General features: G+C 57.9%; 3 protein-coding genes across 13 annotated transcripts; 1 reads left to right on the forward strand and 2 right to left on the reverse strand.

The window, feature by feature from the left end:
- On the forward strand, positions 1,598-10,369 carry PPP4C (protein phosphatase 4 catalytic subunit). Its single transcript, XM_021088021.1, has 9 exons — positions 1,598-1,715; positions 1,942-2,105; positions 7,006-7,057; positions 7,595-7,645; positions 7,816-7,917; positions 8,504-8,677; positions 8,771-8,897; positions 9,636-9,825; positions 9,906-10,369. The coding sequence occupies exons 2-9, from the start codon at positions 2,008-2,010 to the stop codon at positions 10,033-10,035; spliced, it is 924 nt and encodes a 307-aa protein (XP_020943680.1). The 5' UTR covers positions 1,598-1,715; positions 1,942-2,007; the 3' UTR covers positions 10,036-10,369.
- Positions 10,764-16,645, reverse strand: TBX6 (T-box 6). 6 transcript variants are annotated; one of them, XM_021088014.1, is made up of 9 exons: positions 16,127-16,645; positions 15,535-15,701; positions 15,208-15,442; positions 14,105-14,372; positions 13,875-14,021; positions 13,721-13,791; positions 11,756-11,829; positions 11,490-11,673; positions 10,764-11,405 (listed from the first exon to the last, which is right to left on the reverse strand). In XM_021088014.1, exons 2-9 carry the CDS (start codon positions 15,650-15,652, stop codon positions 11,192-11,194), a joined length of 1,311 nt encoding a protein of 436 aa, XP_020943673.1. In that variant the 5' UTR covers positions 15,653-15,701; positions 16,127-16,645; the 3' UTR covers positions 10,764-11,191. The 6 variants fall into 6 exon arrangements, with proteins under 6 accessions (XP_020943673.1, XP_020943672.1, XP_020943674.1 ...); XM_021088013.1 differs by having other exon boundaries at positions 16,081-16,645; XM_021088015.1 differs by lacking the exon at positions 15,535-15,701.
- Positions 16,780-20,123, reverse strand: YPEL3 (yippee like 3). 6 transcript variants are annotated; one of them, XM_021088026.1, is made up of 6 exons: positions 19,954-20,123; positions 19,100-19,282; positions 18,948-18,991; positions 18,625-18,733; positions 18,089-18,150; positions 16,784-17,269 (listed from the first exon to the last, which is right to left on the reverse strand). In XM_021088026.1, the coding sequence occupies exons 2-6, from the start codon at positions 19,214-19,216 to the stop codon at positions 17,203-17,205; spliced, it is 399 nt and encodes a 132-aa protein (XP_020943685.1). In that variant the 5' UTR covers positions 19,217-19,282; positions 19,954-20,123; the 3' UTR covers positions 16,784-17,202. The 6 variants fall into 6 exon arrangements, with proteins under 6 accessions (XP_020943686.1, XP_020943683.1, XP_020943684.1 ...); XM_021088022.1 differs by having other exon boundaries at positions 19,902-20,083; XM_021088023.1 differs by lacking the exon at positions 19,954-20,123 and adding an exon at positions 19,532-19,895.

Below are 20,359 nucleotides of genomic sequence, written 5' to 3' on the forward strand. Positions count from 1 at the left end.
ACTTCTAGGAGTTTAAGAACTTGGTTTTTCCTTCTCTCTGTACATTCCCATTTGTTGCCTACATCCAGAACCAAATTTTTACCTAGTGCCTCTCCAAACTATGGTCTCACTTCTGCACCTAGCCTCACTCAATTCCGTGAAACAAAGTCTGAAGCAAACAGAAATAGAGGCTCTAGGAGTTCCATTATGGCACAGTGGTTAAAGAATCCGACTGGGAACCATGGGGTTGTGGGTTCCATCCCTGGCCTTGCTCAGTGGGTTGAGGATCCGGCGTTGCCATGAGCTGTGGTGTAGGTCGCAGACGCAGCTCCGATCCTGCATTGCTGTGGTTCTGGCGTGGCCGGTGGCTACAGCTCCAGTTAGACGCCTAGCCTGGGAATCTCCATATGCCACAGGAGCGGCCCTAAAAAAGGCAAAAAGACTAGGAAAAAAAAGAAAAGAAAAAGAGAGGGCCCATAGAAGACAATAAAAGACATTCCAAAAGGGCTCTGACACCAAGAGGTTTGTTTCAAGACAAATCGCTTCCTCTGCCTGCAGCAAGAGACTAAAGAAGCAGAGGACTTTAAATGTCAGTTTGGAGTGTTTTATAAAGTTTATAATGACAAAGTGAGCATCAGAAAGTGTGACAGAAGAGACCAGACCTTGAGGACACAGCTTTCCTAGGTTAAAACATCAACCTTGACCCAAGCCCAGAATTATTAGCTATGTAACTGTGGAAGTTAATCTCTTTTAGCCAGTTTCCTTTTTTTGTTGTTGTTTTTTTGAGGGCTGCACCCACAGCATATGGAAGTTCCTAGGCTAGGGACTGAATCTGCCTGCCACAGCCACAGCCACACAAGATCTGAGCTGCGTCTGCAATCTAGCAACCTGCATCACAGCTCACAGCAAGAGAGATCCTTAACCCACTGAGCGAGGCCAGGGATGGAACCCTTCACCTCATGCATACTAGTCGGGTTCCGTACCCCTGAGCCACAACCGGAACACCAGTTTCCTCCTTCTTTTTAAAGGAATAAAACTGCAGACAAGAGCAGGGGTGAGGGGTGTCAAAGAGACCTTTCTGGAACCAGGGAAGTCAGGTTGACTGAGGTATAAGCTTGTTGTGGGGAAGGTGGACTCCTTTCTGACTCTAACTTCAGAGGTCCTCCATCGGAGAGATGTCTCTTGGGCCTTGGAAAGAGATTTGGACTGGGAGTCTTTCGCCCATCCAACAAAGAGTTCTGTATGCCAACTGTGCCAGGCCATGTTCTAAGTGAGAACTGGGGCTGCAAGTGTGAACAGGACAAAATTCCATCTCTCAGGGACTGTAATGGGGGAGGCCGACTAAAACAGGTAAACAGAAACGTGTACGCTGAAGTTACAACGCGGAACGCCGACTCAGTTCCAGTTTCCTTCACTGACACGGTAATGTGGAGCGGATGTGGAGTCCGTCACCGCCCTCACAGCGCCAATCCGCTCAGCCCACAATCACTTCCGCTCGCACATTGCAGACATCCGGTTCTTCCGGCTCATTTGCATTCCTAGGCTTGAGGGGGTGGGGTAAGGGCGCGGCTTGGGAGGGGGGCGTGTGTATGACGCCACATCCGGCGCGCGGCGGAACTGGTGTTCCTCTGCTTCCGCGGCGGGGCCGGAAGTAGAAGCGGAGGTGGCGGCGGCCCAAAGCGGAGGGAAAGAGGAAGACAGGGAGCACGAAAACCGGAGCCGGAGTCGCTGCGTCGGTAATAGTCGGAGACCCTTCTAGGCCACCGTCCCTGGCGCGGGACCTCAGGGTTCGACGGGAGTTAGCGGAGGGCGGCCCGGGCTGTGGGACGCTGGGGGCCCCGGGGCCTATGTGAGGGGAGGCGGGAGTTGGGGGGGCCGGGCCAGCTCCAGAACCGAGTTGCCCCCCCCGACCCGGCGCCCCTTAAGGACACTGATCCGCGGCTTCTCCTTGGCCTTTCCCAGGAGACCCCTGTGCGGTGCGGAGGGGGCTACGGCCCCGGCTCTGACCCGCTCCGGGGCGGGTGGGCCATGGCGGAGATCAGCGATCTGGACCGGCAGATCGAGCAGCTGCGGCGCTGCGAGCTCATCAAGGAGAGCGAAGTCAAGGCCCTGTGCGCAAAGGCCAGGTGAGCCCGGGAAGAGAGGCTTCAGCCACTGATCAGAGGCCGGAAGCTTGGGGCAAATCCAGCTGAGAACTTTGGGCCTGGCTCATCCTGGAAGCTTTCCCAGAGAGGAGCGAATAGGGCCACTTCCCTCGAGGAGCAGCCGGGCCTGTTGGGGGAAGACAGACCTGGATTCAAATATCTGAAGTATTAGATGATGTGTTTTCAGTGGAGTTGGAATTACAGAAAGTACTTAGGAAGCTTAGGGAAACAACCTTGTCTGTCTGGGGGGGAACAGAGAACGTTTCTTGGAGGAACTGAACTTTGGGTTAGGCCTTGAAGAATAAGATGATAAAAGGGAATGTCAGCAAGAAGATTTGGTTTACAGTATTCTTTTTTTTTTTTTGGCTTTTTAGGGCCGCACCTGTGGCACTTAGAGGTTCCCAGGCTAGGGGCTGAATCAGAGCTTCAGCTGCTGGCCTACGCCACCAGCCACAGCAATAGCAATGAGGGATCCTTAACCCACTGAGTGAGTCCAGGGATCAAACCCACAACATCTTGGCTCCTAGTCGAATTTGTTTCCGCTGTGCCACAACGGGAACTCCTACAGTATTGTTTTAATCCCAGTAACAACCCAAAAAGGTGTGTGGAATTGTCTTCATCTCACAGGTGAGGATGCTTACATTCAGGAGTAAGGGGTAAAGCCTGAAGCGAGTTCTCCATGTCCTGTCCATTTTCAGGCCATCATGCAAGAAAGTGGAGTTGGATCACACTCATACTCCTTGTGGGAGCCTATGAAATAGAAGCAGATAAGCCAGAGTAGAATTAAGCAAGATCTGAAGGGAAGCCTAGCTTAGAGTTCTGTGGGAAGTAGGATGATGTAGTGGTTAAGAGCCAGGCTTTGGAATGTGGCTCTAGGTTGGAATCAGCTCTGCCACTTCCTAGCTGTGTTGGTGATCTTGAGGTCTGTGAGACTCGGGTTCTTCCTATTTAAAGTGGGGATTCTAGAACTTAATGAGGTGGCTGTGAAGAGTAAGGGATGCGCTTAGCATAGGCTTTGGTAAACTGTAAGTGCTCGATGTTTGTTGGGTGTTACTGTTCTTCCTTTGTAGGAAGAGGGCAGTGCTGATGTGGACTGAAGTCCTTAGTGAAGGCTTGAAAGAGAAGTTGGCCTGGAAAGATGGATAATTTGGGCAGCTGAGTGGGCAGGCCTAGTAGGAAGGGCATTCCAAGCAGGCTGAGAATAGGAGTGGAAGGTGTTCCCTGGGGGCTCAGCGGGATCCAGCATTGTCACTGCTGCAGCTCAGGTTACAGCTGTGGCACTGGTTCAATCCCTGACCCAGAAACTTCTACCTGCCAAAGGCATGGCCAAAAAAAAAAAAAAAAAAAAAAGTGGAGCTCTGGGTTGTGTGGGCAGTGGTGACAAGACGACAAGACCCATTACCTGCCTCCTGAGGAACTATTTGTGGTTTCCACCACGCTGGAGAATTGCAGAAACAGAGCCAGCAGAATTACCCCCACATTTGTGACCAATAGGCCACTGTTAGCACCTGAAAGAACTTTATATCCACTTCCTTCCCACAGCAATGCTGTGAGGTTGGAAATATTTGCCCCATTTTACAGAGCAGGAAGCTGTGACGTCTTGAAGCCTGGGGACTTGACCAAGGCTTCCCCGCAAGAAGGTGGCAGAGCTGGCTGGCCGTTGGGCTCTTTGCTTGGCTTTGCCCCACACAGACCTGTCACAGCCACACAGGGCCTGCATGGGTTTGGTGAACAGGCAAGGCTCCCTTTTAAACGCTGTTCTGTGGCTCTTCATGTTTTGCCAGCTCAAAAATATTTCCTTGACCAGACCAGCCCCAAGATGTTTTTAGTCATCCCTCAATCTCTCTCTGTTTGTTTGTTTGGGTTTTTTTTGTCGTTGTTTTTTTAGGTCCGTACCCATGGCATATGGAGGTTCCCAGGCTAGGGGTCCAATCAGAGCTACAGCTGCCGGCCTACATCACAGCCACAGCAACTGGGGATCCGAGCCGCATCTGCAACCTACACCACAGTTCATGGCAACACCGGATCCTTAACCCACTGAGCGAGGCCAGGGATCGAACCCGAATCATCATGGATACTAGCTGGGTTTGTTGGCACTGAGCCACAATGGGAACTCCCATCCCTCAGTCTTGATTGGCATTTTTAGGAACTTAAACCCATTTCTGGCTGGCACTCTTCTTTTCCTCAAAGTCTTCTGCCTCCCACAGGGCCTGGATCAGTGTGGTGGTGATGACAGCTAATGCTTGGGTAGCATAGTGGAATTTTCAGAATAGCAGAAGTTAGGTGTTCAGCCTCCATTGCTTTTTGCAGCCTGTGGAACAGGCAGGCAGTGGTGAGTGTTTCACAGAAGAGGAAACTGAGCCTCAGAGAAGAGGTCTTGCCCCCGGTCTTACAGCTCCTTGGAGGGGAGGCTGGTTTTGGATTCAGGTCTTTGACTGGACTCCACACTCACTGACAGCCAGGTAGACATTTAGACTGTGAGAGGCAGCAGGGAGCTACTGAGGGATGTGGGGTCCTGCCCAGATGAAAGCGAGGTGGAGCTTGGAGGTCCAAGCCTCAGGCCTGGGGTGGCCACTGCTGTTCCAGGCCCAGTCTGGAGGAGGACCAACTCTAGCACCTGGCAGTAGGTCTAGCACCTGGGGACCCACCAGGGGCCAGGCTGAGGCTGGTAGTGTCAGTCACTTCAGCTTGCTCAGACGTCATGGAGACTCAGGTCCTTGGAATCACAGAGGCCCAAAGCACATGAGCTCAACTTGCTCCTATTGAAAACATCACATCAAGAGTTCCTGTCATGGCTCAGTGGTCACAAACTCGACTAGCATCCGTGAGGATGCGGGTTCGATCCCTGGTCTCACTCAGTGGGTTAAGGATCCGGCGTTGCCATGAGCTGTGGTGTAGGTTACAGACGTTGCTGTGATCCTGTGTGGCTGTGGCTGTGGTGTAGGCTGGCAGCTGCAGCTCTGATTTGACCCCTGGCCTGGGAACTTCTGTATGCCGCAGGCATAGCCCTAAAAAGCAAAATCAAACGAAATCACATCACATAGCAGAGGGTTTTGAATCAGGTGTTTTTCAGTAGGAATCCTGTGTTGTCACCTATAAACAGTGTGACCTGAGTCAGGTCACTGTACCTCTTCAAGTCTTTGAAATCCTTACAGAGCTCAGATGAGCTTCTGCATATGCAGGCCCAGGGCCTGGTGCCCTGGCCCAAGCAGATTCCTGCCCCACCTCCCGCCTCAGGCCCTCCCCAGGCTCCTTGTCCCTGTTGCACTGATTCCGAAGCCACTGGCCTGCTGCCACACACACGGGATATGTGTAATCTAGCTCCCTCCTGCTGGGCGGCGTTGTGGAGTGAAGGGTGAGCCCTGGGCACTGGTGATGTGCCACCAGTGACAGGGTTGGGGACCTGGAGTCTGGAAGGGACTGGTACAAAATCTTAGGATACTAGGTCCCTGAGCTCCAGTTCAGCCACGCTTCCGCTTTGTCACCTTGATCCTGCCCCTTCTATTCTAAACCTCGGTTTCTTCTGCAGTTGGAGAGGTCATTGTGAGAAGCGGGTGTGGGAGTTTCCTATGTGGCTCGGCAGGACACGAACCCCACTAGTACCCACGAGGCTGTGGGTTCGATCTCTGGTCTCACTCAGTGGGTTAAGGATCTGGCGTTGCCATGAGCTGCGGTGTCGGTCTCAGACATGGCTGATCCTGTGTGGCTGTGGCTGTGGTGTAGGCTGGCAGTTGCAGCTCTGATTCACCCCTAGCCAGGGAACCTCCATATGCCGAGGGCATGGCGCTAAAAAGAAAAATAAACAAATCGTTGGTGTGGAAGGATGTCGAGCACAAGATGCGTTGCAGGTTGGAGAGCCTGGTTGCTGTTGGCCCCTCGGGCCCCCACCAGCGCCTCCTGCCATTCCGGGAAGCCCAGGCACGCCTTCCTGGAGCCACTTTTGTCATACGAGGCACCCCGAGCCCAGGGAGCTGCTGGCCTTATGGGAGAGGACTGGGAGAGGAGGGAGGGCTGAGCGGGTGCCTCCCACGTCAGACTAGCTTGATAAGGGCCAGACCTCGCGCAGGCTGCTTGGTTCGAGTCCCGCTTCTGTCACTGCAGAAGGTCTTTCCATCTGCGCGGTGGGGGTCATCAGGGTGCAGCCCGTGAGGGTGGTGGCGTGATCGCCTGCGTCTTCCACTTGGCACTCTCCTGCCGTCCTGGCACCTGATGTGAACTGGAAGGTTCACTGTCTCTGCGATCGCTCCAGGATGAGACCTAGAGACGTGGCGCTACTTATGATCAGCGTCCGTAACTAACAGCGATTTCACATCATGGCTCCTCAGGTGGCAGTAGGATGCAGTGCGAGGAGAGAGGGCCAGAGTCCTAACTTCCTCTAACTGTTAGAAAAGTGGCAACAAACAGCGTTTCTCCTTGCAGGCGCCTCTGACGGCTGGCCTGCGCGGGGCACCACCCCTGCGCCCTCGGTCAGTTGGTCCATCGGTCTGCGGGCAGGGCCCTGCGGTGGGGAACGGGGCTATAAGGGCTCAGCCAAGGGCACGGTCTCTGAGCAGAGCGGGCACAGGGAGGAGGTCCGTGTCCCGGGAGTGAGTGCTGGATGCATGAAAGGGAGCAGCTGGGACGGTCAAGGCTGGGAAAGGCCCAGACTCCTTGAACAGGCGTTGGGTGCTGAGCAGGAGCTTGGACTTTGGCCTCTTGGCATCGGGGAGCCGTGGAAGGGTGTCAGGCAGGGGGCGGGGCTGTGGCCAGCCTGTCTGGGGGGAACTGCCCCATAGAGGTTCAGGGACGGCTTCAGAGCCCCACCTCCCCCCAGAACGTCGGGAATTGGGCTGGGCTGGGCTGGGCAGGCCTGGCTCTGGTGACCTTGGTCTTCTGTCTCCAGAGAGATCTTGGTGGAGGAGAGCAACGTGCAGAGGGTGGACTCGCCAGTCACAGTGAGTACCCGCTGGCCCTCCGCAGCCTGGCTTGGTCTGTGGGGCCCACGGACGTCCCTTAGACTTGTGGGCTCCCAGCTGTAGGCCTCCTCCTGGGAGCCCCTCCTTCAAGGGAGCCTGGCTGGAAGAGACAGGTATAACGGGCTGGGGCTTCGGGGTCACTGGAGGGACGCCCTTGGCTGGGGCAGAAGGCCTCTTCGTTTGGTGAGTGCTTGGACGCCACGTGTTCCTGCATGTTCTGTGTTATCGGCAGTTTTGGCCTTGGTACCTTGAGGGGCGTGGAATGAGGAGCGGGCCGGGTCCTTTGGGTGCTACAGGTCTAGCTGGAAAGACTGGGCTGCATCTCTTGCCCACACAATAGCTGGCCCTGGGTGTGGAGTCGGGGGGTTGGGGTGGGAGGGTAGGTTTTGGGCCCTGAGAAGTAGGGGCTTAGCCGAGGCTGATAAGGGCCTTCTAAGGCAGCAGGTGTCTTCAAGGACAGCCCCTGGCACCGGAGGCTCTCGGCCTGTGAATTCTGAGCTGCCTTCTTCATTCCAGGTATGCGGTGACATCCATGGACAATTCTATGACCTCAAGGAGCTGTTCAGAGTGAGCGCAGGGAAACCTGGGCAGGGTGACCTGGGGGGTGGCGAGAGGAGCCTTTACTTGAGAGCGGGAGCTGGGGTCGGCTGAGCGGAGTGGGGGCCAGAGGTCTCAACGTGATTGGACGTGGGCCACCACAGTCCAGGGCCGAGCAGAACCTTCTCCCTCCCTCCTAGGTGGGTGGCGATGTCCCTGAGACTAACTACCTCTTCATGGGGGACTTCGTGGATCGTGGTTTCTACAGCGTCGAAACCTTCCTCCTGCTGCTGGCACTGAAGGTGGGGTCCGCTGGCTTCTGGAGCCCAGACCCGGGCCACCTCAGGCCTGACCTGGCGGCATCCTTTCTGCCCTCATCTCCTGCTCCATCCACCCCCAACTCTTGAACTGTGTTGCTGGTGATGGGCAGCTGCTTGGGTGGTCAGAGAAGCTTTCCTTGACTTGGGGGCATCTGGTTGGGGCCGCTGGAGGATGAGGTCGGAGGGCGGCAGTGTCGGGGCAGGAACAGAGGCTCGCCCTGTTGTGAACGTGGCAGGTTGGGTTCCGCCAGATCCATTGGTGGGAGGGAGGTTGTAAGGGGCCATTGACAAAGCCCTGTAAGTGTCTTGCTCAGGGCTTGGTCTGTACCTGGTGGGTGCAGGAGGGGCCTTTCGGTTTGTAGTTGATGGGGTGTTGGGGTGGGGAGGTGGGGGGAGAGGGCTCAGCCCTGCCTCCTCCAGAAGCGGGACTGGGAGCCTGTGCGGCATGATTCAGGCAGAGGACGTGAGTCTGGGCAGGGCAGTCGTGATGAGGGGGGAGCGGGCTGGCACATGTCAGGTCGTACAGGACCAACCTCAACTCCAGGCCTGGCTCGCTGGCCGCTTCCAGGTTCGCTACCCTGACCGCATCACCCTGATCCGGGGCAACCACGAGAGCCGTCAGATCACCCAGGTCTACGGCTTCTACGACGAGTGCCTGCGCAAGTACGGCTCAGTGACCGTGTGGCGCTACTGCACTGAGATCTTTGACTACCTCAGCCTGTCGGCCATCATCGATGGCAAGGTAGGTGCGGCCACAAGGCCCCCTGGGGACAGAGGGAGGGACCGGAGGGGCGCTGGGCCTCAGCTCCCGTCCCTGCCGTGCTCTCCCCCGTAGATCTTCTGTGTGCACGGGGGCCTCTCCCCCTCCATCCAGACCCTGGACCAGATCCGGACAATCGACCGAAAGCAAGAGGTGCCTCACGACGGGCCCATGTGTGACCTGCTCTGGTCCGACCCTGAAGGTGAGGCCGGGAGCTCTGCTCTGCTCTGAATTTGCTGAGTGGCCGAGGGGGTCCTGTGGTTAAAGCGGGGGCCTCGAAGGCACAGCCGGGGCAGAGCAGAGCAGGACTGGGCTTCACTGGCGCCGGTGCTTGACTGTCGACTGGCTGGCCCTCGGTGAGGAACGAGAGGGGGTAGCTGGGGGCACGGATGTCACGGCTCAGAGGCTTGTTAAGGACAAAATCATTGGCTCCTGGAGTCTGAAGGGGCTTCTGCAGAGGTCAGGCTCCCAGAATGATAGTCCCCGGGGGGTCCCCTCATTTTGTGGGCTTCCTCAGCTTGTCTGGAGCAGAGCCGAGGTTGAAAGCCCAGCCCCCAGTACCAGTCCGGGACTCCTCAGTCCCTCGCTGCCTTGCTTCGCCTGGTGACTGCCTGCCCGCTGCCCAGGCCGCCCTGGGTCCCAGTGCTGTTTGTTGCACGTGCTTCCCTCGGGGCACCGCCTTCAGTCTCGTGGGCGTCTGTCTGGGCAGTGGATTACAGGTCACCCTGATTGTGAGGTGGCTCCAACGATCAGGAAATACTTTCCTCTTGGAGCTTATCTGCTTCTGACCCTCGCTGTCCCGTCCCCCGGGCTCCCTTGGCACACGTTCAGGCCCTGTGCGTTTGCCGCGCGGGCCGGGCTGCAGGAGGGACACGGGGTGGTGCTCCTTCAAAGGCAGCGGGCAGCCAGTGATGCCCTCGCCCCTCATCCCTACCTTCAGACACAACAGGCTGGGGGGTGAGCCCCCGTGGGGCTGGCTACCTGTTTGGCAGCGACGTGGTGGCCCAGTTCAACGCAGCTAACGACATTGACATGATCTGCCGCGCCCACCAACTGGTGATGGAAGGTTACAAGTGGCACTTCAATGAGACTGTACTCACTGTGTGGTCGGCACCCAACTACTGCTACCGGTGAGCTGCCTGGGCTGGGAGGTCGAGGTGGGGATCCCGGATGGCCCCCCGCTTTAACGCTGCTGCCCCCTGACTTCCAGCTGTGGGAACGTGGCCGCCATCCTGGAGCTGGACGAGCATCTCCAGAAGGATTTCATCATCTTCGAGGCTGCTCCCCAAGAGACACGGGGCATCCCCTCCAAAAAGCCCGTGGCCGACTACTTCCTGTGACCCCTTCGGCCCCTGCCCCCCTCCAGCCCCTCTGGCCCCCGGACCACTGTGACTCTGCCCTCTTCAGACGGAGGCCGGGCATGGGGGGGTGCACTGTCCCCGGCTTTGCTCTCCCCCCGAAGAGGGCACTTCAGGGGTGAGGACTTTTCTGGAGAGGCTCGGAGCCTCAGCTCCGTGCTCTTCCTCCCGTGTCCCCGCTTGAACCATGAAGTTTCCAATAATTTTGTTTTTCTTTTTTCCTTTTTTTTTTTTTTTTTTTGTTTTTAGATAAAAATTTTGAGAAAAACAGAAAAAAAAAAAAAGAAAAAAAAATCTAATAAAAGAAGAAAAATGATTTCCAGGTTTGGGTCAAACTTGATTAGGGATGAGCACTGAGGACCCTGACTGCCCCGGAGCCCTAAACCTGCCCGGAAGGTGAGGCTCCAGCCAGCCGGCTTGCCCAGAGCCTCCTGGTCCCCAGCCCATGACCTCGACCGCTCCCGAGGGAGGGCTTGCCCAGTGCTACGCAGAGGGCACCTGGGTTCTCAGGCGCCCCTGTGTAATTCTCAAAACATTGTCAAGACATCGATTCCCGCATTTTCCTGAAGAGGAAACAGACCCGGGGCATGGCTTCCCATGCCCAAGATCGGGCACCTGAAGCGCTAAGCCTGGGTTGGGGCCTGGGACCTCTTGCCCCCAAACCTTTGCTCCCGCAGCCACCCCTGGGGCCAAACGCCATGAGCCCAGTGTTCCAGAGCGCTCATGTCTTTTGAGGTTTATTAACAAAAATACTCGGATCCTGAGGACAGACAGGTGTGGCTTGCACTGGGGCGAGGGGGGAGAACCCGTGGAGCCCAAGGGTGAGGCCTGGGAAGGGGGAGTGCTGGTCCCAGGCCCCATTTGGCCAGGCAGAGCCTCCCTCCATTCACACCGAGGTGAGAGCCGGGAAGGGGAAGCTGGCCCCAGCTGGACTCCCAGCGGCTTAGCCAGAGCTTTGAAGCCAGAGGGGGGTGGGAGTGAAATCAACGTGTGAAGTGGGGTGGGGGAGGCCCAAGGCAGCCATTTGGCGTGGGGGATGGGGCCAGTGGAAGTGAGGGGGCTACAGGCCTGGGGGAAGGGAACTGGAGGTGTGCGCTGGACCCTGGAGGGAGGGAGGCAGCGGGGCTTCAGCAAAGGCTCAGTACATTGGTTTGGAGCCCACATCCAGGTAAGGCCCAGGCCCAGGGTAGGGCAGGGGGAAGGGGCCCCCTGGGAGGAAGTGCGAGGCAAAGGATGCTGGGGGTGCAGCTGCGGGGTACCCCGAGCCTGCTGGCCCGGGCTGCAGCTCCAGGAAGGCAGCTGAGTAGGGGGCTGGGCGCCCCGAGTCTGGAGCCTCGGGGAAGCTGGGGGTCCTGAGGTACAGAGAGAGGTGTCGGAATGGGGGAAGAGGGACCCCCAGCCTGGAACAGCCCAACCCTGCGCCCCGTCCCACTCACCTGGTTGGAAGGTGACCGGGGGCCCCATGGAAGGCTGCAGGGTGCAGAAGGTACGCCTCCGCACTGGGGCCACCGCAGGGAGGAGCTGGGGCCGGGGCAGCTTCCCGGGACGCTGGAGCCTGCTCGGGATCTGACTCTCGAACGTCCCCGCCCAGTGTGGAGTCACAGGGACCGCCTGGTGCATCTGGGGAGACGGAAGGGACCGGGTGGGCTGAGGAGGATCGGCACCCCAGGCCTGGCCCCATCACCCCTGGGGCTACACTCACCTCCACTCCCATAGGCCCCTGTGGCTACTGGTTCTGGGCCCCGCAGTTTCCTCTTCACACGGGCGTCTCGCTCCCTGGGGAACAGTGATGATGGCGATGGTGATGATAATGGTGATGATAATGGTGGTAATAACAGCACTTACCAGGGGACCAGCCATTTCACCCAGGGTCCCGATCAGGTAGGTGCCATTCATTATACCCATTCCACAGACCAAGGAGCTGAAGGCCGGAATGACTAAATGACTGGAAAATAACTGCGCTGGGACTTATCTCCCACTTACAACTTGCCAGTGGTTTCCTATTACATTTAGAATCCACGGAAACTTGGAGTTCCCACTGTGGCTCCGCGGAAACGAATCCGACCAGCATCCAGGAGCACACAGGTTCGATCCCTGGCCTCGCTCAGTGGATTAAGGCTCAGGCATTGCTGTGAGCTGTGCTGTAGGTCGCAGACGTGGCTCAGATGCTGCGTGGCTGTGGCGTAGACTGGCAGCTACAGCTCTGATTCGACCCCTAGTCTGGGAACCTCCACATGCCGCTGATGAGGCCCTAAAAAGACAAATTAAAAAAAAGAATCCGGAGTCCCTGTCGTGGCGCAGTGGTTAACAAATCCGACTAGGAACCATGAGGTTGTGGGTTCGATCCCTGCCCTTGCTCAGTGGGTTAACGATCCGGTGTTGCCGTGAGCTGTGGTGTAGGTCGCAGATGCAGCTTGGATCCTGCATTGCTGTGGCTCTGGCGTAGGCTGGCAGCTACAGCTCCAATTAGACCCCTAGCCTGGGAACCTCCATATGCCGCGGGAGCAGCCCAAGAAATGGCAAAAAAGATTAAAAAAAAAAACAAACAAAAAAAACCCAATCCATGGAAACTCCTTCCCAAGCATCAGGGCCAAGGCAGGGTCTGATCCCAGCTCATCCCACCTTGCCGGCCCCGCCCATCCCCACCAGCCGCCTTTCAGCCACACTCCCTCCATCTCCATCCCCGCTTCACCTGTTTCTTGTCTCAGTTCAAGCACAGCTTCCTCAAGGAAGGCCTCCCCCGACCTCCCACAGCACTGCGTGCCCTCCTAATAACCTCTGTCAATAGCAATAGTTGCATTCGTTAGGGTGATTTTTTGAATGAATTACTGTCTGTCTCTTCCACCTGACAGTGCCTTGAGGACAAGGCCCAGCTTTGAGGGGTTAGTTAGAAGCCAATGTCGTAACGAACAAAACCTTTACAGCCCACGATAATCTGGCTCCCCTCACCTCTCTCAGGCCACACCAGCCACACAGCAGGCAGGAGGCTCCCACCTCAGGGCCCAGATGTGTTCTGGGCTCTGTCCCATACGTCCTCCAAAGTCTTTTCTCAAATGTCTCTTAGTGAGGCTTTTCCAGGCCTCTGACTTAATAAATAGCTTGTTCCAGTCCTGTCTTCCTTTTCTCTTTAGAAGACATCCCTAACAATATCATATCATAGTTAATTATTTCTCTTGTTTACTTGCCTACTCTGCCCACTAGAGTATCAGTTCCACGAGGGCAGGGGCTTCAGCTTGTTTTGTGCACTAATGCATCCTCAGTGCCTAGAACTGAGTGGGTGCCAAAGAAGCTTTTTTTTCCCCCGCTTTTTAGGGCCACACCTGCGGCATATGGAAGTTCCAGGCTAGGGGGTCAAATCGGAGTTGTAGCTGCCGGCCTACACCACAGCCACAGCCACGAAGGATCTGAGCCATGTCTGCGACCTATACCACAGCTCCCGGCAACGCCGGATCCTTCACCCACTGAGCGAGGCCAGGGCTCGAACCCGCAACCTCATGCTGACTAGTCAGATTCGTTTCCGCTGCGCCACAATGGGAACTCCATGTTTGTTGACTCCATAAGTGAATAAACGTTTTTACTTACTGTCGGGTTCCTGGCATCCAGCACAGTGCCTGGCACACAGTGGGCGATGAATCAGTGAGGGAATGAATGAAAGAATGATGCCCACCTCTTACAGTTTCGGCCATTCTCCCGGAAGCCTTTGGCAAAGGGGTTGGCTGCGATCTTCAGCTGTGTGATCTGGAGGGTGGAGGGTGCACAGCCGGAGTCAACATCCCCGCAGCCTGGACAGGGGCGCCGCCCCCTCCGCCGGGGTCACTCACCCGCGGGTTCTGATAGGCTGTCACGGAGATGAACGCGGTCTCGGGGAAGCGGAAGGAGGCCACGCCCCCCCAGTGTTGGCTGCAAAGCTGGGCGGCCCGCACCAGGTGTATGCGGGGCTGATACTTGTGCATGGAGTGCAAGATCAGCTGGGAGGGAAGAAACAGGGGTGACTCCCTACCCCGGCCCCACCCCCACCCCCCATCGGGGGGGGTCCCAGCCTGGGCCTCACGTGGCCGTGGGGGTCCAGCGTGCTGTTGGTGAGCTTGACGCGGTGAAAGGACACAGGCTGCCGCATCCAGTGGGCACCGGTGGCGGGGGAGTCGGGGTGGATGTAAACGCGGTCCGGCAGGCGGGGCTCTGCCTTGCCGCTGGGCTCCCAACGCCGGCCCTGCCAGCGGTAGCGAGCCCCATCCACCGGAACCACATCCAGAAGAAACAGGTAGCGGGCCTCGGGGTCCAGGCCGGTGACAGATACTCGGCAAGCGGGGAACATGCGCCTGAGCGGAGGAAGGGACGCGAGAGGCCTGGAGCTACCTACCCGCCGGGGTACAGCACCAGCCAGGCGGCATAGCCACAGAAAATCAAGGGACCTGGAATCCGAGCTCCCAGGGCAGATCTTAGGGCCGTAAGCTTGTCTCATCCCATTTTACAGATGAGAAACAGGACAGTGAGTCACACAGCAGGTTAGGAGCAGGTCCAGACTCCTGACTCCTGGCCCCTCAAACTCCATTGCAGAAGCAGGAGTGACACGGTTTTTTTCCCCGGAAATCTTCCCAGGAGCCCTGTGTTCCCCAGCTTGATCTCCAGCACCAGAACCTGTAGCTGCTGGAGACACTTGCTTCAGAGAAAATAAAAAGGGGCCTTATCATGCCAGGGCCTGAGTTCTCGGCCTAGATAAAGACCCACACACAGACCATATCCCTGTCACCAAGGTGACCCCAGATCTAGTCACATCCTGACCTCTGATCCTGGCCAGACTTCCCTGCTGCTGGTCAATGGCCTGACCCCACTCATAGTCGAAATCCTGACCCTGGCCACAGACTGACCCCTGATCCAGGCACACGCTAACCTATAACCTAACCAGACTTTCCGACCCTGGCCCAGAATGACCTAAGACTCTTGCCATAGGTTAGTCCCTAAACCAGCCGCAGATGCCACAGACTGACCCTTGACCCTTGCCACAGAATGACCCCCTGTGCAGAACCCCTGATCCAGGCCATAGTCACACTCTTACGAAGAGCCCTAGCCCCATCCCCTGGACCTCTGCCTTTCCCAAGAGACCCCCACCAGGGACACCTCCGGGGTCCTCTGACCCTGGCCCAGCCCCCTCACCTCCCGGCTTTGGTGATGATCATCTCTGTTCCTACGGAGTTGAACTCCTTCCACAGCTCCCGGTTCTCCAGGCTCAGGCTGACTCCAGGGAGAGAATGAAGGGCTTCTGGGGCTGGAGGGGGTGGCTCGGTGCCCAGGGCTGGGGGCAGTGGGGGTAGAGGTGGGGGCGCAGCCAGAGGGCGGGGAGCAGCTTCAATCCCAGAGAGGAAGCAATCCAGTTTGGGAGGGTCCAGATCTGGAGATGGGAAGAGAATGAGGAGCCAGCCGAGGGCCACAGCCCCCCACCCCAATTCCTGCCCAGGAACTGCTCCCACCGCTCATGCTCACCCGGGTAGCGATAGCTCTCTGCCAGGGCAGGCGGGAAGCTGGAATCTGCCCCGGGCTGGGGGGGCCCAAGGCGGTAGCTGGGCCCCAGGGAGGGGTACAGCTCCCGTGGATGGTACATGGAGTAGTCCTGTCTGGCCTCAGGTCACGCTGCCTAGAGTGCCCCGGTGCTGAGAGATGCCCGCTTTATAGCTCACAGCTCAGCCCCTTCCAAACCCAGGATCACAGCCCCTCCCCTCTTTGGGGCCCTGGAGTTGGGCTGGGGTGGAGACCCCTGGGGCCTGGAAGGGGTCCAAGAGGGGGCCGGATACCTGGGTATCCTCCCTTTCTCCCCTCCCCACCCCCCTAGGCTTCATTAGCCCCGACCCCCTGCCCCCTCATTACATAATTAACTCCTCGGCCTGATTGATCCCCGGGGCTCGACAGGGACGCAGTTTGGCGCTTCCGGCCAGCTGGTCCCCGTTCCCACGGGGGGAGCCCCGGCTAGGGATAAGCTACTGAGAGGCGGGGCCTGGGCCCAGGGATGGAGCTCGGAGTCCTGGCACAGACCTTGGCGCCCCAGACTTTTTTGGCAGGTGACCCCTCCACCCTTCACCTGGAGGGTGAGATGTGGAGGAACGAAGCATGACTGGAGGGAAGGAGCAGGGCTGGAGGGACGCGGCCTGAGCTCACTGGGGAATTCGAGGAGTCCGCAGCTGAGGCCTGAACCCTGGCGTCCTTCTTGGTTCCCATTCCGAAAACCCTCCACCCTCGGCCGAGTCTCAGAAGTTTAAGAGACGCCCGCAGCTCGACGGTCTCTTGACGGCTAGCACCTGGGTTTCCCAGAAGGTCCCGCGCTGGGGAGTCCACGGAACTACACTTCCCAGCAGGCCTAGCGCCTGGGTTCCGCGCGAAGGAGACAGGCAGATGCCGCTGTGGCCGCTGGAAGTTGTAGTTGAGACGAGGAGGGCGGTGAAACCGGCGGCGCCGTTGCCTCCCGGGAGAGCAGCCCCTAGGCGGCGTCTGAACTCTTAGGCTGAGAAGATGCAGATCAGCTGAGGTCAATGCCTCACGAGCTAGAGTGGGCTCGGGGAATCTCCACCGGCAGTGAGGTCCTTCCTGGGTGCCAAGATAGCTGAGCCCCAGGTGCAAAGGTTCTCAGCTTTGACCGCCGTGCCTACCCCACCCGGGATCCAGAAGGAAATGGGTCTGTAGAGACAGGAGTCTGCATTTGAGTCCCCCCTTCCCGGATTCCACGTGAGCCTGGGCTGTCTCCACTTCATTGTTTTATTATGTACAAACGCTACAGAACAAGGGGAGCAGACACGCGTGGGGTAAGAGGGGCCCGGTGGGAGGAGAAGTTCACAGGGCAGATGGCGCACTGGGGCCAAGAGAGCAGCACACAGGCCATGTCTATAGGGCAGGCAGGGCAGGAAGGGGTTAAAAACGAGATCCAAGCCAGCCAGATCGCAGGGAGGTGCGGGGGTGTCGTCCACCTTGTCCACCTTCTGATCTCCCACCAAGGTCACAGTGCATGCAATAAAATATATGTACAGGATCCTTCCTCGGCAGGGGCCCTGAGGTCCAGAGCTCCCTTCGGATGGAGGCAAGCCCGTGGCGCCCCCTGGCGGCCAGGCCGGGCTGGAGCCACAGGCGTCAGGAGCCAGGGTCAGTCCCAGCCATTGTCTTTGATCATGTGGTTGAGTTCAATGATGTACTTCCCCTCTTTGTACTTCTGGCTGCTCTCGAAGGCCTGTTCCTGAAAGGAGGGGAGAGGCTGTCATGCTTGGAGCTAGGGCCTACCAAAAGGAGCAGGGGTTGGGGAATGGATATGATTTGGCCCTGTTTAACGTAGGAGGAAACTGTGACCCAGAGAAGCCCAACCACCTGCCCATAGACACAGAACTGGTAAAGGGCAGGGCTGGGCTTCCCACTGACAGCGGACAGACAGAACTCTCTGAATCACAGCTACTTTTTAATTACTAATGTTGGCTCCAACAGAAAGGATATGGAAGTTTCCAAAAGATCCAGGGATTACAAACTGGTAGCTTGAGGGCCATTTGGGGCCTATACCTATGTTTGGTTTGGCCAACAGAGAGTTTAATATAAAGAACTTTAGAATACTAAAATATGGGGCAGGCTGTGCTCGCTCCAGTTTGCCAGACTGCCCCCCTCCTCTCCAGATCTATGCTGCCCTTTTTTGCAGATCAATAGTATCTGCTTGGCCCTGCAAGCAGCTGAGTTTCTGATGTCTGGATGAGGCCATCTCTTTATTTTACAGAGGTTCAGAGGCCAAACCAGAGCACATTTGTGGCAGGGCCAGGGGTGAACTCAGGTCAGGGTTCTGTCTCTGCCTGGAGCATCTGTCTCACAGAGGCCCCACTCTTGTCCTTTGCGGTTTTCCAGCAGCATCTTCTTTTGCTGCATCTAATCTGATCCCCCTAACAATCTTGGGTGCCAGGTGGTGGCTTGATCCTCCACTGCCAGATAAGGAAATGAGACTCAGGGTAGTGAAATCAAACCCCGAACGGCAGCAGGGGGCAATGAGGGCAGTGGAGAAGGAGGCTCATGAACCCACCACGCTCCATGTTGCTGTGGGGCCTTGGGCAACTTCTCTGATCCTCTGAATGGCAACAGAAGCTGGGGAGCAAGGGTTTGGAGTTAAAAAAAAACAAGGGTTCTGGTTCCTGTTCTGTAACTAACCAGCTGTGTGACCTTGGGGAAGTTACCTAACACCTCTGGGCCCTCCTTTCTTCTGTAAAGTAGAGATAATAACAGACTACCTACAGGATTGCTGTAATGAGTGAATGAGATTAAGGTATGCCAAGCGCATAACAGTGCCTGGCACATAAACATTCAATAGATGGTAAATCTGATTATACCCTCATCTCTAAGATGGGAATGGTTATGCCTATGAGAAGGATGCATTCCGAGAAACATTCTAAAAGCCCCTTGCAGGATATGAGAGAACATGGCCAGGGGGAGAAAAGACAGCCTGACTTGGGTGACTTGGGCCTGGATGCTCTGAAAGATTATCAGATGACTGCTTGTGAGGAGGAAGTGATATGGGGGTCAGGTCAAAGGCTGGCCTGGGGTCAGAGGTCACTGACTCACATATTTCCAGCCCAAAGTGGTCTTGCAGTTTTCGCAGTGGATGTCAGCGACAGCATGGAGGCCCGTCAGCAGCACCCGCTCCTCGGCTGGCCCGCAGCCCACGTTCACCCTGCGGGGACACAGGGGAGGCATTCCCAGGGAGGGTTCCCGCCACCACAAGGCCCCCCACTCTAGCTTGTATCCAACCATGTTTGTTCTTTGCATCCACGAGAAGGGCAATCACAGCTTCCTGCCCAAACCAGAGGACTCTGGGAGTCTCCCTGCCAGGGGTCACAGGTCACCACAGAGATCAGGAAGAGAAAGAAAGGAGATTGAATACTTACACAGAGTTGAAGAGGTAGGCACGCCCCTGGCTGCCCTGAAAGGACTAAAGGGTAGGAGGGAGAATTGGGGGGCGGTGGTTAGGGCTACTAGTGCGGAGCTGCCAGGCAGCCCCTCTTGCCTCCCATTTCAGCCCCAGCTGTGACCTGGTTACCTTGGAGATGAGGTCGTCGTGGTTGGCCAGGTGAGCACGGCAGTGGGCACAGCTATACCTCCGGTGACAATCATCCAAGTAGGCCTGAAACGTCTTGGGCTTTGAAATCCGCACCATGGCGGGGGCCGGGGGCAGTGGCCCCACGCGGGGAGCGGCCCACGGGGAGCAGAGGGAGCCCAGTGCCTGCAGGGAAGGGAGCAAGGGGGCTGTCAAGACCTGGGCCACACACAGGCAGGCACGCCCTGGGCCATGGGGACTCTCTCTGTCACACTTGGCTGCTGTCTCCTCTCCCTAGAGCCAGCAGCCTCTCCAGAGGCCAGAGCCGGCTCAGTTTTGACTCACTGAGGCCTCGAGTTGCATCAATGGGGAAACTGAGGCTAGGAGGAGCCCCAGATGAGTCATCCACCTGCTTCCAGCCTCACCCCTGCTGACCTGGCAAGTGAAGCTGGACGAAGGGGCTCTAGAGTGGATGAACTGTCAGCTCTCCGTTTAGGGGGAGCACGGAGGGGTCAGGAATTGTATGGTCCTTAGAACCTCATCGGAACTGCCGGGGGTGGGGCGACTTCGCTGGACGTAGAGGGAGTTCACCTGGGGAGAGGATCCCTCACCTGGGGAAGGCAGGAGGCCTCACTGAAAGGTGGAGGGTCAACTGGGTGGGGAGGGGATCTTACCTGGAGGCGCCGAGGCCTTGTCTATGCCGGGGGGGATCTTACCTGCATCGCGGAGCCTTACCTGAGACCCCCAGGGTTCACCTGGGGCGCGGGGGTGGGGGGCGGGCGCCGGGGAAGGGGGCAGTCCTCACCGTCAGGGCGGGGGCGCGGGGCGACGCGCACCCCTGATGATGCGGGCCTCACCTCGCCTGGGCGCGCGGGGACCCGGTCCGCCGGGGTGGCCTGGCCTGGGAGTGGGGGGCGCTCCTGGTGGGCGCCGTCCCCCCCGGCCCGGGTTCGCAGCCGCCGCGACTTGTTTACACCGAGACCAGCTGCTGCCGCGGCTGCGGCGGGAGGGGGAGGGGGCCGGCCTCTGGTCCCGGCGGCCGCCTCGGCCAATCGGCGTGCAGCATGCAAATGAGGGGGCGCGTCACACAGCGGCCAGCGCAGGCCCAGGCTGCCCTTCCCCCTGCCACCCGGCTCCGGCCGGCCCGGAAATGCGGCTGCGGCCCGCCACCCAGCCGGCCGGCCCCACGGCCCCGGGCCCGGTCGCCCCTCGGCCTCCTGCGGCCCTTGAGGGGCGAGGATCTGAGATACCCGACCTGGCGTG

The sequence above is a fragment of the Sus scrofa genome, chromosome 3 (assembly GCF_000003025.6).
Source record: "Sus scrofa isolate TJ Tabasco breed Duroc chromosome 3, Sscrofa11.1, whole genome shotgun sequence".
Classification (NCBI taxonomy): domain Eukaryota; kingdom Metazoa; phylum Chordata; class Mammalia; order Artiodactyla; family Suidae; genus Sus; species Sus scrofa.